Source organism: Malus sylvestris, chromosome 10 (genome assembly GCF_916048215.2).
Source record: "Malus sylvestris chromosome 10, drMalSylv7.2, whole genome shotgun sequence".
NCBI lineage: Eukaryota > Viridiplantae > Streptophyta > Magnoliopsida > Rosales > Rosaceae > Malus > Malus sylvestris.
The window spans coordinates 17,669,401-17,686,788 of NC_062269.1; the positions used below are offsets into that span (position 1 = coordinate 17,669,401).

General features: G+C 36.5%; 2 protein-coding genes across 2 annotated transcripts; both read left to right on the forward strand.

Annotated features, from left to right (window-relative positions):
* The first annotated feature begins 11,182 nt into the window (after positions 1-11,182).
* LOC126584273 (uncharacterized) lies at positions 11,183-12,580 on the forward strand. The gene is given in 2 exon segments (XM_050248709.1): positions 11,183-11,321; positions 12,024-12,580. Coding segments are annotated over 2 exon segments (696 nt in total).
* A 3,397-nt stretch (positions 12,581-15,977) lies between these two features.
* LOC126584274 (precursor of CEP16-like) lies at positions 15,978-16,262 on the forward strand. Its single transcript, XM_050248710.1, has one exon. The coding sequence runs from the start codon at positions 15,978-15,980 to the stop codon at positions 16,260-16,262; it is 285 nt and encodes a 94-aa protein (XP_050104667.1).
* The last annotated feature ends 1,126 nt before the right edge of the window (positions 16,263-17,388 follow it).

The window sequence follows — 17,388 nt, forward strand, 5'->3', positions numbered from 1 at the left end:
GACTGATACACCTATTCACAAATTCAACAATTTCCCTTTTCATATCTAGCCAATAAAAAAAAAAAATGGTCGAATGGTATGATACATTTTAGTACCTCCAGGATGCATTGCATAAGCTGAACAGTATGCTTCGTCCAAAATTTACTTTCTTTAATTCCATATCATTAAGTACATACATCTTGTTTTCTTGCATAAGCATGCTATCTGATTCTCTAACCCTGAGGTCTTTCTTTTTCCCGTCGTTCCTTGCCTCAATTAATTCTTGGGTCTCTTTATCATCCATCTAAGTTTCGAGCACACGACCCGCTAAAATTTGGCATAACTTGAAAATTAACAAGTAAGGCTTCTTCTTTATCTTCCACTCCTAACTTCACTCCAGTGAACCGTAAATCATCAAGAAGAAGACCATAACAATCATAACTGGCATAAAGACAATGTCTCCAAATCTTGCACTTTTCTCCCGATAAAGACAATGTCTCCAAATCTTCAAAGCAAAGATACTAGCTGCTAATTCCAAATCATGAGTAGGGTAATTCATCTCATGAGGTTTCAATTGTGGTGAAGTGTAGCAATCACCCTACCATGTTGCATCAACACACATCCTAAACCATTCAAGGATGCATCACTGTAGACCTCATAATTACCGCTATCATCTGGAAGTGCTAAAACAGGTGTATGAGTGAGATAATACTTCAGTTGCTGAAACTTTGATCACAATTTTCATCCCACTCAAACCTAACTCCTTTACAAACGTCTATAGTAGTCTGCTAGACCAAGAAAACTTAGTACCTCAGTGACGGTTCGAGGTTGTTCCCAATTTTCCCCAGCTGTCACTTTTTGAGGATCTACTTGAATACCTTGTGCAAATATCACATGTTCCAAAAATGCCATTTGATTTAACCAAAATTGGCATCTGCTAAACTTAGCATACAATCGATGTTCCCTCAATCTTTGCAACACCAACCTAAGATGTCTAGCATGCTCTGTTCTAGTCTTAGAGTACGCCAGAATATTGTCAAAGAAAACACTAACCAACCTGTCTAGATATTGTTGGAATACTTGATTCATCAAACTTATAAAAGCAGCAAGCGTATTCGTCAATCCGACTGGCATTACCAAAAACTCGTAATGACCATAACGAGTCCTGAAAGCAATCTTAGGGACATCCTCACTGATGATCTTTAACGGTTAATAACCAGACCTTAAATCAATCTTCGAAAATACACCAGCACTTCTAAGCTGGTCCAAAAGTTCATCAATGCATGGCAATGGTGAAACATATAGAATCCGTACCTGGAATTAAGTCAATAGTGAATTCCACATCTCTATCTGGCAGTAATCCAGGTAAATCATCCGAAAACATATCTGGAAAAATGCCTAACCACTCGTACTTCCCTCACACTACTAGGAGTACGATCCTGCAACACCACATGAGCTATGTATCCCTGACAGCCTTTCGATAACAACCTCTTTGCTCTCATAGCAGAAATAACGGCATGCCTCACTCCACTTTGCTCACCCACAAAAGTAACCTCTGGTAATCCAAGACGATGGAAAGTAACTGATTTCTCGTAGCAATATATATTGGCACGTTCATAATGCAACCAATCTGTGCCTAGAGTAACATCGACATCCACCATCACTGGACACCCTGAATAAGCACAATACTAGCATAGAATGAACTACCTATTTACTTGCTTAACGAATCCAACGAATATGTTATTAATATTACGGTCTGCAGCCTGCAATATTGATAACTCGCTGTTGTCTTGATAAGTAAGTAGCAATTTTCGAGGGTACAATATTACCATCTTGCCCCTCATAGGGAAATACATATACACTCCTCGATCATGCTCATTCACTACTTTCTTTGGCAACATCGTCAATAACATAAAATTTCTACATCACAATCAATTAAAACTCTAGCAAAGTGACCAAGAATGTTTAACGTGCCCATGATCAAGCTCGAAAGATTCTAAGTATCTTGCAGTTCTATGTCCCATTTGTCCATATGTAAAGCATCTTCTGCTTTCTCACCTACATTCTCCAAAGTGTATGCTATTGCATTTACGGCACAAAGGTACATTTCCTCTACCAGAGTCACCTCGCCTCTGTAATCTAGGATCTCCAGTAAATCTACCACCTTGCATCTGATCAATGGTACTAAAACCTTTGCTGGAAGAACTAGAATTAACTCCACTTCTTTTGAAGCTTAAAGTCTTGCTAGGTTCTTGAGACACATGACCTTTACCTTGGTCATCTTTCCTTTGATTCTCATTATTTTCCTTGTCTCAAATTGTAAACTCTTGTTTCTTATCGTTCATATATGCCAGAGGAATAAACCCCCCCCCCCTTTTTTAACAACTCTTTAAACAATTCTCAATCAGCTGTTTCTTCCGGTGACATCGTATAAGACTCCTGTCTCCACCAGGATGTAATTTCGATACACGGAAACTAGGTAGTTGTCTCGACTTACCTTTCAAAAGAAAGATTCCTTTGACTTTGTATAAACTAAAACGTCTTTTCCAAATGATTAAGCCAATGCTCTACTCCCTTAAGTCCTTCATTTTCCATTTAATGATTCAGCTTCAATTTATACACAGTCTTAAGAGGAATCCTTTGGGTAATAGACATAATCACATTAGCAATAGCTTCCCTTAACTGAGCTATATCAGGGAAATTAAGCTCATCTGAATGATGTGGCTCTCTACGAGGCGGTATAGTTCTGACATAAGACATTAGGAAATTCTCAAGATATACAGGACTGCAACCTAGGCTCTGATACCAACTGACACACCCCGCCTCGAAGGAGGGAGTGTTGACCATCACGTGTGAGTGACGTAACCATTTGCATAGTGCGGAAGCTAAAAAGATAAATAGAATTACGAATAAGAAACATTAGCAATACTAGCTAAGAAATGATGCTAGTGCGAAACTCAGTGTATAAATACACATTTAGAGTAAAAAGAACGTCTAGTTGCAGTCGAGTAGGACAATTACTAAGATATAACACCCATAGGTAAATCCTACTTTGGTGAATTCTGTCAGGACACCGTTGGATTCCTCGTGGACACCAAACTCAGCTAATTAGAACTTGGAGGGGTGAAAAACAAAGTTGAGTGGGTCAGTAAAACAAATCTTTTCAAAGACAAAACATTTCTCAAAATATGGTAACCCCTCTCCGTAAAACCTGTAACTTTCCCAGGAATATAAAAATATAATTACTTATCTCAAAACCAGCTCAGAAATAGTGATATGTAAAGTATATGCCATGTCAAAATATATTTCATCATATCATATAAGTATATCAGTGAAGTAAGTTCATCATAAATAATAACATGTCAATGGAGTGATCAGCCCGGCTGAAATTATAGCTCATAATTAATCTCATCAATCAATCTAACCGGAGTCACCACAAGTGACCTGTACGGCACTACACTGTACACGAGTCGGAACCACTGAAATGGTCTGTACGACAGAACTGGGTGTAATATAGATATGCTCAAACTATCATCTCTTAATAGCTATGCGATAAATCGCTAGTCACCTACGAGTTGGAACCACCTACGAGTGGTCTGTACGACAAGACTGGGCACCTAAATAGGATCCAATGTGAGCATATGGTGTGGGGGTGACTAAATATATTTACAGGCCTGAATCACATCTCTACTAAATCATAACACCTTAGTGCATGTTTATGAGCTTTCAATCACATCAACTCAACAGTCTCATAATTTTAATTTATGAACTTACCTGGCACTTACCTGTGCGTCCACATCACCAATCATGCATGTATGCAATTACTAATACATAAATAAAATAGATATATATTTTGCATAGCATTTCATAACGCATTTCATATCACATTTCACTTAAATTGATTTTCTGGGAAAAATCTCATTTATATAGGTATATACGGAAAACAAAACTGCCCACTTACCTGGAGTTCGCCCTACAACTCCCTAGCACAACACATCAAGGATTCATGATGATCGGCGCCTAGAATAATCATCAAGACATGCCTCAGAAATCATATCGATAGAATATAACTTATATAAAACACGTCACTACGTAGTTTGATCCGGAAGATCTGCAACTCAGATTTCTGATCTGAAACTTCCAGAGATTTACAATATACCTCTAGGACAACATCCTAAAATTTCATTACCATCCAACGGTCAGATCTCCACCAATTACCAAAACCAAGTGACGGTTAACATTCTATCTTATGAACTTACAACTCCAATTCCGAAAGATCCGTAAATCAGATTCCTGATCCGTAAGTTCCTATAATCCTTAAATATTACGTATTACAATGTGTCAAAGTTTGGTGACGATCCAACGGTCTGATCATCAATTCATATTTTGGCCTAACCACGCATCGTAACGAATTTAGGTTCTAATGATCATCATACGTCATTCATTCACCAAAACTGAAATTAGAGCATGAATTATGGCCTAAAAATAGCTTTGGCAGCTCATTGGCCACGCGCTGCCGTGGGTGGCGGTCGGCTGCCCCGGCCGTCGGAAAATCCAACTATTTCCAAAAATTACCAAAATTTACAGAAATGAAGATCTCAATGAGTAGAGTAAACTTTATACCTATGGCCAAGGCCAATTTGGCCTGGAAAGGCTCCAATTTCATCAAACCCGTGAAGAACCCTAGAAATTGGTGTTTCAATTCGACCTCCAAAACCACTCCGATGCTCTAACTAATGCTTGGGCTTTATTCTAGGTCCTAAGTGAATGCTAATGGTGTTAGTAATTGAAAGAAAACATTTCAAGATTTGAAGAATTTGTACACTAAGCCACCACACACACCGTACGGTTTCATCCAATTTCAAGGCCAAATTCTTTGATTTTTGGGGTGTAATAGGAAGAAGGAAGATCATAGAGGGTTTTCCAAGTGATGGTTTGAAGTAACTCACTGGAAAAATGAAGAAATTTCGACGGAAACGAGTGGAAAACCCACCGGGTCGCGCGGGTCGCGGGTTGAAAACCCATTTCTATTCTTCTTCCTCCGCTTCTCACCCTCTTTCCTTTCCTCCTTTTCCCTTCTCTAATTGGCCAGGAACTTCCCTCTCTTCTCCCCATTCACCCAGCTTCTCTCCCGAAACTCTCCCGGAGCTGTCTTCTTCTTCCTTCTGGTTGGGCAATTTTGCCCAATCCTCTTTCTTCTTTTCTCCACCAATCACGCACACACACACAAACACACACACACACACACACACACACACACACACAAAACCTTCCTTCATTTTTTTATTTTTATTTTCTTTCCCTTACATTCGATCCATCTATTTCGGATTTCCTTTAATCTGGGCCATCCAAATGGCACACCAAATTTTTATAATAAAATTCATAAAATACCCAAATTCAAACTTTAAAATCTTTTTCTTTATAACTCCAAATCACGAACCGTCTACGTCCACGCTTCCATAGCGACGAGTACTACGAGGATATGTCATGAAAACAAATCTTAGATGGCACAACACAATGATTAACCTCGAATAATGTGCGTGCCTCAAAGGGCATTTTTGTAAAATCCTTTATTAAAACTTTAAAAACTCTTAAAATCAGGGACGGGCTGTCACATGTACCCATATGTATACCGTCACATGACATTGTATATTTAATCAATGTTAGAAAAATTACATATGGTATATTTATGTTTTATGCCTAAACTTTGTATCATATATTTATATTTTTAGTTAGTACCCACTTTTAATTTGCAACATTTTTTTAAAATTTGTATTATTTTCTTTTTAGTTTTATTTTGTACCCATGTATTAATTTCTTTTAGCACCTATATTTTTTAAAAATTCATTTGTACTCATAATTTTTTAATCTTTTATCTGTACCCTAATTTATTTATAATGTACCCATTCTTCTTTATTAATGTACCACTTTGTTATATGTGAAATGTACCTATTTTTTTGTAAAATGTACCAATTTTTTTTAACACTATGGATACTTTCTTTTGCCATTTATTATTTCTTATTTTTACATAGTTTTTATCCATTTATTAAATCAAAATGTTTGAATTTTTTTTATTGTAACCATTTCTAATAGTATTATAATGAGGGATTTTAAATTTATAGGATTATAAATCTCATAAAATATCAACAATTAATGTCAAAACTATAAAAATAAAAATATTAATAGTAATATAATGAGGTGTACAAAGTCAAGGGACTTTGATCAAACTTTGAATGCTATTAAGGTTTTAATCAAAGAATGTCAAGGATAAGGGACCGCATTCAAAGTATCCCTAAAATATATGAAAGGGTTTATCCGTTTAAGTTTTATTAGTGCTACAAGCTCTCATTTAATTAATTAGTGCCACAAGGTTGTTTTTCAGAAGTATATATATACAATATATGTTAGAATTATTATGTCCCACATCGGCCAGAAGGCTTGAGAACAAGTCATTTATATAAAATTACCCCACTTTAACTAACACCGAGACCTTTTGTATTAAAACCCCACACATGAAGGATTGAGCAGGTGGTCAAGTGGGGACAATATCGGTGTTGTTGGAGTGGGCCCATGGCCCGTCTACCTGAAATTTAAGAATATATGCCCAAAAACATAGGCAAAAGTTTCATAACAATGTTGTATAGATGCCCCAATTGGCAACATATGCTAGACTGGGAATCTAATAATAGTAAAATGACAACAGAAACCCATGGACTTTGTTAGTTCCATCACTTTACTGCGCCAAAAAGTTCATGTTTTCGGAACATCTATAGTGAAGCAAATTCACCCAAAAAATAATAATGGTGATTAACAACCGCTGCAAGCTACTTTCCAATTCATATCTTTGGAAAACTATTCTCATCGAGACAATTTGACTCTTTTAAAGGCAATTTAGGCAGGTCGAATGTATTACAAAAAGCAGATTGTCACCTTGGTGGGGTTAATACCTTTTTCACATACAAATAACGGAAAGAAAATTGTAGCAATAATCCCTTTAACTTTAATCATGGAGCAATGATCCCTCAACTAAAAATTCATGACCATTGGTCTTTTAACTCATCAACACGTTAGCTATGATCCATTTCGTCAACTCAATCAGAATTCCATCAAAATGTGTCATATTAGAAGGACCATCGCTACAATTAGGTTAAAGTTGAGGGGCCATTGTTACAATTTTTTCTGATTTTGTTTTCCATACTTGCCCTTTGATTAAGCACATGACTCATTTTGATAAAAGTTCTAACGAAGTTGACGAAAATGACCATAGTTGCATGTTTTGAAGAATTAAGAGACCAATGGTCATGGATTTTTAGTTGAGGGACCACTACTCCAATTAAGTTAAAGTTGAGGAACCATTGCTACAATTTCCTCAATAACCAATAACACTGATTGGATGTGATACAATTCTACTGGAAAGAAAATTAAAGAAGCAATGACAACTTATATATATAGTTTATACACACACACATGAGCAGTTGAGCAGGTTTTTAGTAGAGATCAATATTGTTTTTTTCTCATAAAAGTACGATATTTCATTCATATATTGATAAAAGGGCGTTACAAATACATATTATGAAGACTTCAGCCTCAACAGGGTCCTTGCAAACTAAATCTAAAAATATTGCAATAAAGCATCGGTATCGTAAAGCAATGAGTAGACTTCAAGCACTCGTTCGAGCTCATCGGGAACCACATGATTACACAGATCAATAAAATTGTTAAACTTCGTGTTACAGGGAGATCATTTGAGAACAAAATCTCAAACCATAAATTGAGATAGGGAGTACGATGCTCATGAGTCTATCGCATCACCCAATCACCACCATGATCCCAAAATACCAAATATAGTAAATCCAATAAATCAAACAGCTATACCCTTCACAAATAGATCCAAAAAAGGTAGCACACCAAAACAAAAATTGTAAAACCCCAGAAATATATATTTAGTTATTTGGAGCTTGTAAAGGTTTAGGTCGGTTAAAGTGGGTTATGTGTTAAGAAAAAAAAAATTGGAATTTCTTTTGTAAAAAGGTTGCTTATGAAATGGTTTGAATGTTATGGCTTTTGCTTGAACTCGAATGTTTATTTGGTTATTAGTTTTAGAGGCCTTGAGTATCTTAAAAATACAGGAGAATTGTCGTGTTCTAAGAATGGAGCATACAACTCGCATGCGTTTTTAAGACTCGCGGCGTTGTCGTGTTACATTTTTGGGTCGTGACAGAAAAAATGGTATCAGAGCATGGTTTATAACTTGTTTTAAAATAAAAAGCAACCGGAGAAAAAAAAAATTTGGTATTTCAAAATTTTATTTATTTTTTTAATTTTTTTTTGCAACATTTGTTTCCTTTGAGTCATTTGTTTTCTTTTGATATACATTTTCTTGAGACATGCATTTTGTTTCAGTTTATTGGTTTTGTTGACAAGATGTCGCCACAACCTGAAGACAACCCTCGCACACTATAAAGTGCCCCTGAAGAGCATCATGTCGATCTTCACAATGTTTAGCCAAACCCACAAGTTAGTGCATAACAAATGGCTGAGTTATTTCAAGCCTTTTTGGCTAGTCAACTAACAAACCAGCGAAATGAGGAAGAAAAAGAAAGTGAGCAAGAAGCTATCTATCTCAATCGTTTCTTGAAGTTGAAGCCTACGAAGTTTTGGGGTACACCTGATTCTGACAAGGCGGAGACATAGATCAAGAACATCAACAAGAAGCTTGATATTTTGAAGGTGCCATCTAAGAATCGAATTCAGTTAGCTACTCATGTAATGGAATGTGAAGCTGACTCATGGTGGGATACCATCTGTGATCAAAATACAGATAAATAAATGACTTGGGATGATTTTGAGCAACATTTTTTTGATCGATACTTTCCGGTTGCTCTGAAACAAACACGAATTAAAGAGTTCTTTGAGCTGGAGCAAGGCGATATGATAGTGGCTGAATATATCTCTAAGTATACGGTGTTGGGTAAATATGCTAGGGCTCTAGTAGCTGATGAAAATATGAAAGCAGTAAAATTTATGTTGGGCTTGAAAGATGGCATCAGAACGAACATTATAGGTCAAGGAACAAAGACTTATAGGGAGATTGTAGATGCTGCCTATGCACTTGAGCAAGATCATCTCAGCTTTCTGAAAAAGAAAGCCTCAACTGGTACATCTGGGGGAAATAAGGGTAAAAAGAGGTGAGGGTTTTGCAGTTGTTAATCAACCTTAAGTTCAACAAGGAGCTAAAACATAAACGGTTCAGTAACCGCAACGCAATCAGCAGGCATCTTAAAAGACTAACCAAGGGAACCAAGGTCGAGGAGCTCAAAATCGTGCACCTGTAAAAGGAAGTGGCAGAGTGTATGCTTTGACCGAAGATGATGAAGTTACCGCAAATGACACGATGGTTCTAAATGGTATGATTCTCTTCTCCAATACCAAAGCCATAATATTGTTTGATATTGGTGGATCACTTTCATTTATATTTGTATGGTTGGCTAGTTCCTTAGGGTTGAAATCTGAACTTGTGACGAAACCTTTGACCCTAAGTGTACCGTTGTTAGGGAAAGTATCTATAAATCAAATCTTTAGGGCGTGTCAGTTGGTGGTGAAAGATCAAGTTCTTACAGCAAACTTGTACCCTTTAGAAAAGATGAAGTATGAACTGATCCTAGGAAGGGATTGGTTAAGAAGATACCAACCCCAAATTGGTTGTGGAAGTGGAAAAGTTAGAATTATGACCCCTAAAGGGAAGGAAATCTCTCTCAGGGTGAATGAAAGTTACACGACACCGAGTTTATTATTGAAGAATTGTTTCCAGAACAACAAAGTATTATTATGTTATGCACTCATCTTGTCTACTAAAGAGAATACTAATGAGTGGATGGTGATCCCTGTAGTGAATTTCCTGAAGTGTTTCCAGAAGACTTACCAGGTGTTTTGCCACATCGTGAAGTGGAGTTCAGAATTGATTTGGTACCAGGAATTGAACCCATCTCTTTGCCAACATATAGGATAACACCGGTGGAATTGAAGGAACTTAAGGTGCAATTAGAAGAGTTACTCAAGAAAATATTTGTAAGAGAAAGTACTTCACCTTGGGGAGCACCGGTTCTATTTGTTATGAAACAAGATGGGACCTTGAGATTGTGCATCGATTATCGAAAGTTGAATTTGGTGATAATAAAGAACAAGTATCCTTTCCCAAGGATTGGCGAATTGTTTGATCAACTTTTTAGGGCATAGTACTTCTCAGAGACCAACTTAAGGTTGGGTTATCATTAGTTAAGGGTCTGAGAAGAAGATATTCCTAAAACAGCTTTTCTCACTCACTATGATCTTTACGAATTTGTTGTTATGCCGTTTGGATTGACGAATGCACCTGCTGCATTCATGGACCTCATGAATCGTCTGTTTCGACCCTACTTGGATAAGTTTGTGATTGTCTTCATCGACGACATTCTCGTGTATTCTAAGACTCGAGAGGAACATGAGACTCATTTACGGGAACTTTACTGGATAACCAACTCTATGCAAAGAAGTCAAAGTGTGCGTTTTGGTTAAGTGAAATGCGTTTCCTTGGGCATGTAATTTCTAGGGAAGAAGTTTTAGTTGATCCAAGTAAAATAGAAGCAGTGTTGAATTGGGAAAGACCTAAAAATGTCTTTGAGATTTGAAGTTTTCTTGGGTTAGCCGGATATTATCGAAGGTTTGTAAAGGACTTCTCCAAGATTGCAACTCCATTGACTTGTTTGACGAAAAAAGAGGTAAAGTTTGCATGGAGTGAAGATTGTGAGTCTACATTCAAAGAACTTAAGACAAGGTTGACTACTGCTCCAATATTGGTGTTGCCAAATAGTGACGATCCATATGAAATATTCACAGATGCGTCGGGATAAGGATTAGGGTGTTGATGCAAAATGGAAGGGTAGTTGCTTATGCCTCGAGATAGTTGAAAACACATGAGAAACACTATCTTACTCATGATCTAGAGTTAGCTGCTATAGTTCATGCCTTGAAGATTTGGAGGTGTTATTTATATGGTAGTAAATTTTATGTTTATTCATATCACAAAAGCCTCAAATACTTGTTTACTCAACATGATCTGAACTTAAGACAAAGGCGATGGATGGAGTATATAAAAGATTATGACTTTGAATTGTTGTATCATCCTGGAAAAGCCAATGTAGTCGTTGATGTGTTGAGTAGAAAAATGAGAAGTACATTGTCAAGTTTAATGTTGGCTGAAAATGACATGTTTGGAACTATTGAAGCATATGACAAAGAGGTTTTGGGTGAAGGTGTTTTGACTAAACTTCAATTGGAGCCTCAATTAGAACAAGAACTGATTGGTAAATAGAAAGATGATCCCGAAATAAAGTTGTTGAAGCAAAATATAATATCTAGAGAAGCATTAGAAGAGTGGACAGTTCACGAAGATGGTGGTCTAAGATATAAAGAAAGAATGGTTGTGCCTAAAGATAAGAGAGTAAGAGAACAAGTACTAAAAGAAGCTCACAATACTCGATTTGCAATGCATCCAGGAAGCAATAAGATGTACTGAGATTTGAAAAGAAGGTATTGGTGGAAAAGGATGAAGCGAGAGGTAGCCAATTATGTTAGTCAATGCTCAATATGCCAACGAGTGAAGATTGAACACCAAAAACCATCTGGAATGCTGCAACAATTAGCTGTTCCAGAATGGAAGTGGGAGAGCATTACAATGGACTTTATAACTGATCAACTACTTTGCTATGCTCTACATTGAGTAGATTATTTGATTGCATGGAATCCCTAAAACAATAGTTTCTAACTGAGACTCGATTTACTTCACGTCTTTGGGAAAAGCTACAAGAGGAATTAGGTACGGAACTCAATTTAAGCATGGCATACTATCCACAAACTGATGGACAATCAGAACGGGTCATCTAAATTTTGGAAGATATGTTGGGAGCTTGTCTACAATAACAGTTACCAAAGTAGTATTGGTATGGCACCCTACGAGGCTCTATATAGGAGACCTTGTCGATCACCAATTTGTTGGGTTGATGCAGAAGATCGAATAGTTTTGGGTCTAGAGATCATAAAGGAAACAATCGAGAAGGTTAAGCTTATTCGTGATCAACTTAAGACTGCACAAAGTAGGCAGAAGTCTAATGCAGATAGGAGAAAAAGACCATTGGAATTTCAATCTGGTGATTTTGTATTTTTGAAGGTAAGCCCTCAAAAAGGAATACATCGATTTGGAATGAAAGGAAAATTGGCACCTAGATATGTTGGTCCCTTCAAGATAATTGAAAGAGTAGGGAATGTTGCTTACAAACTGGAGCTGCCACCCCAACTTGGTCATATTCATAATGTATTTCATGTTTCAAAATTGAAGAAAAGTGCTCCAGAAATTCAGCATATTAAGCCATGGGTGGACTTACCATTGGAGCCAAATGGAACGTATGTTGAAGGTCCAAATTGTATTCTTGATTGAGAAATAAAGAAGCTCTGAAATCGAAGTGTACCACTTGTCAAAGTAAAATGGCAACATCACGAAGTGGAAGAAGCTACATGGGAATTAGAATATGATATGAAGCAGAAGTACCCCCACTTGTTCAAGTGACTGTGCAAATTTCGGGGATGAAATTTATTTTAAGGGGGGTGGAACCCCAGAAATATATATTTAGTTATATGGAGTTTGTAAAGGTTTATATGGGTTAAAGTGGGTTGTGTGAAAAAAAAATGCATTGGTTAATCTTTAGACATCTGATTTGCAATCCGTTTTCGCCTCTGTGATCATAACGTCGAGCTCTACAAACGAAGGTAAGAATTCAAAGCTTATTTGCAGATTCGAAATTTTATTTTAATTGGGGATTTCATGTTAATAACTTTAAAAATTTATGTTTGAAGTGCTATATTGTTGAATTGAGAGTTTTGGAAGTCTCAAGGCTGGTCGAACAACATTATTGAAGAAGACAGGTAAAATTTTACTTGATTTGGAGTTATGGAATTCAATTGTGCATTAGTTGTTAGATGGTATTTGATATATGGCTCCTGAATCGATTTCATGGAAAAGATTAATTAAGCTGGGACACATATGAATAAATATTAGATTTGGTTATTTTGGGACATACATGCACTGTGCAGATGGAATTGAGAAGTATTAGTATATGTTGGTGCATGTAAAGTGTGTATTGATATTATTTTTTCCGGATTAGGCACTCTCGTGGCTTAAATGAGATCAAGTGATAAGAGTGAACAATTGTGGAAAAAGTTGTTACCTGAAGCTTGGAATATCAGGTAAAGGGGACTCACACCTTGGTTAGTGATTTTCGGTATGTATTATGTATGTAAATATTGATGCGTGTAAGCTATGCATTGGATTTTTTGTGGTTGTTAGAACTGCATGTTAGGAAAAGGAGTTTGATTTTTCTAGCATGTGATTTATGTTATTCTATATTGTAATGACGACCTGAGAGTGAGGGGGGGTGTGTGACTACCTTGGGCTTCGATCCCCTAAACCTTGGGAGGGTCCTATACAAACGGACTTGTACCATTAACCATAAGGGGAGGGTACCTGTGTCTATGTGGTATAGGTTGTAAGTGGACACTCTCACTACCCTACCTTGTGTTGGTATTCATTGAGAATTTTATTTTAGGTACGGGTAGTTGGCCGCGTGTTCGGTTGTCAGAAGAAAAAGAATTTCGGGATCCCACTATAGTTACTTGTATGAGCATGAAATAAATTTTAACTCAAGCCAAAGGATTTTGTTGTGCAAACTGTTTTCTTTATGTGTAGTACTAAGGTACATCTAGTTTCAAACCTAGCTAGGGTGTCTCCCAAGGGGGTGTAAATGATTGTATGTGATGCTCACCCCTACATTTTTAGGTGCTGTGCGAGATACAATGGAAGAGTTAGACTAAGGTGTGCGGTTGTAGCTTGTCAACCTCAAAGCTTTCAAGTCAGAAAATCAGCTTTTGAAATGTAAATATTGATTTTCTGGTTTCAATGAAAACTGTTTATTTATAGCCTCTTTTGCTTATGTATATATTTATCTAAACCCATTACTCCTTTGGCTTTTGTAAATTGAAAATTTAGGATTTCTTTTGTAAAAAGGTTGCTTATGAAATGGTTTGAATGTTATGGCTTTTGCTTGAACTTGAATGTTTATTTGGTTATTAGTTTTAGAGGCCTTGCGTATCTTAAAAATACAGGAGAATTGTCGTGTTTTGAGAAATGGAGCATACAACTCTCATGCATTATTAAGATTCGTGGCGCTATCGCGTTACATTTTTGGGTTGTGACAAAAATTAAAATCAATCACTCTCCTATAGAGATCAATCAAACTAGCAAACTCTCCTAGAAAGAGAAATCAAACCAAACTCCAAGGCAATTCTTGAAAATTATTGAACAAAAACAAAATAAAATAATAAAATCATGTCCTGGCTCCATATCCTTCGAACATCTGTAAGGTATATCACTGCACCGGCTAAAACTGAAAGTGTCGTATTGACAAAACTCGATCCCAATGCAATTCGACATCTTCCATGACTTCCACATTCAACCCCATATCGAAGGTGATAATTGGATCCAAAACCTTATAATAGTTGTGTACGTGGGTCAAAAGATGACGACTATCACAGTAACTAAAATTTTTCACGGTGACAATTAAACACAAAATAAAGTAAACAAAAAGTGAGAGGAAAGAGACGAAGAATGATTTTTAAAAAGATTGCCACTGATTCCAAAGCCAAAGGTAGGAGTCGGCAGTAGAGAATTTTTCCTTTAGCTGGGATCTGTTTTTACTATAGTACAAACGAGTGTCCATTTTTTTAGCAAGGAAGGAATTCGAAGAGGATCCCTTTCCCTCCATTTAAGCATATATACATACCTAATCAATCAAATCACTCATTAAGTGATGGTCTGATATTTTGCATTATTGTCATGTCTTTGTGCCGTCTAAAGGGCTACAAAAGATCCCATAATTTCCAATTCTGAACTCCTGAAATTGGGAGGTTAAAATGCATTAGCTATGATATCCTTACGTATCACGTAAAATATATCTTACAGAATACGACCTACATGGATCTTCCAATATCATTTGACTTTGCTTCATGGTGGCTCTTTTACAAACAAAACTTGTACTGCCAAATTCTCAATTTCTAAAGTAGCCACCTCTCCCAGGTCCTGAACCAAAGCAGACGCCACATCAACATATATGACTTCATTTGTCACATCGCATTCTCATGATGAGCAGGGTACGTGCATTTTTATCAAATTATCTGACCACAACTACATGTAATCATACGAAAGGAATTCGTGGTTCTTCACCACACAATGAATTGATAATATGGGAATTGGTCCAAGCCCTTGCAAAGTTTGGTTGTTTTCTAATGTGGGACTTTGACTTTCAAATCCTCACACTCTTCTTCACGTGTGACGAAATTTCAATTCTACTATGTGGAAACACAAATTAAATAAACTGGAGCATGGGTGACCCTTAGTCTTAGACTTCACATGCAATCCAATCTACTCAGGTACAATGAAAACGACCAATACTATGTCTTCCTCGTGTGACAAGTACACCTATTCTGGCATGCATGCCTCAGCTCAGGTGTCCATACTTGGCGGGCAACGTACAGGGGCGTTGGCTCAACAATTGAGTTGATTCATTAAAATTTCTCGTAAGGTGGGGCAATATGTGATGAAATGCCTCAAAGAGCCGAGATAGGCATTCTCATTGTATCAGTATTGAAATGCCTTCACGAAAAGAAAAAAAATTCATGAATTTGCCACTACTTACTTTATCCTCTCCTACTGTTCTTGAAGCCTTTCGACCTAACTCGTGAGCAATTTTCCATGCCACATGTAGCATAACTCAAAACGCTGGCCCTCTGCCCTTACAGAAAAATTTCACCACCTAAAAGCACTATAAATAGACCCCAACCTTGCCACTTTTCCATAGGCACCATTAACTCGGAGAAAAAACTTGAGCCTTAGTGACTATAATATTACCAAAATGGCCATGGGACTCAAGTCTATTGCCTTGTTCTTTCTTATTCTTCTCATTGCTTTCTTCCTCTTATGCTCCAATCTTGCTCTAATAGAAGCTCGACCACTCAGCAGTTCATCAAGGTCGTCACGCAACGGTGTCACTGGAGAGATTGAGAGCTTATTCTTCAAGGCAGTGAACAATTCAGGACCGAGCCCTGGTACCGGAGGACACAGAGTTGTAAACCTTACAACTCCTCTAGGAATTAGTGTCAAGAATTCTGGCCCTAGCCCTGGTGAAGGACATCATTGAAATTGACAGACACAAAGTCAATGGCATAAACCAGGGATCGGCCTCTTTGTCGATAGTTCCCTAAATAGCGTGAACAAGATCATACTTAATTTAAATAATTATTTAGTAAATAAGTTACAACTATTTTCCTTTTTGTAACTAACCTATTAATATATACATGTAGCCACTAGCCAGCAAAGCGTTCGTGACTGCAATTGGCACATTCAGGTGTTTATAACTTTCATTTGTAATATATATAATTCCCTCAATACAAGCACAGTGTAGCTATTATTATCCATATATGGTGTACTTGTAAATTGTGATTTGTCTCCTGTAAAATTAAGTTAAATTATATAATGTGAACTTATATAATTTTCAGTTATTCGGTTTTCTTTCACTTTGAAATTTTAAAAAATATTGAAAACTTTAACGGTTTTCAGTCCAATTTTCAAGAAAATGAAAATTTAAAAACCAACAGAAAAAGTTTTCAAAAAAAAAAAACAAGAACTAAAAAACTGAACTGAAGTTGTGATCAAACGGCATAACAACTATCTTCCATGCACTTGAGGTTTTATTTTTGAATCCTCATCCTCTAATATTTTCTTGTATGAGAAAAAAAATGAATTTTTCTGCTGCACAAGAAAAAAATAATGTAGGATGAAAATTCCAAGTCGTGCCACTGTATCTCCACGAGAGAATGAAAGGACCCATATGACCTCTAACTAGACAACCTTTAAAAAGCAAAGCCCAATGTCAAAACATGGAAGACAAAATTGATTGATTCAAAACATAAAGGGCCAAAATTATGTTTTGCAATACAGAAAGGATTATTTGAATAAAAATAGTGTAGATAATATCATTTGTTCAAAAAAAAAAATCAAATCTTCTTATCGTATACAGTCAAATAATGCTACTGTTAAACTATAATTGAGCTCGCACAATAAAGGGCATTGTTTGGAATGTATTCCACAGTTATAGGAGAATTGACCTTACATGTGCTTATAATGAGTTCTATGTAAACCTTTAAGAAGTACAAGATCAAGTATTTTCAAAACTTAATGTCCTAAAATATACTTTAGAAGCATATTTTGAGAGAGAGTTGAATTGAGAAATAGAAATTTTGTTAGGTTAGAAAATAGAAATTGTT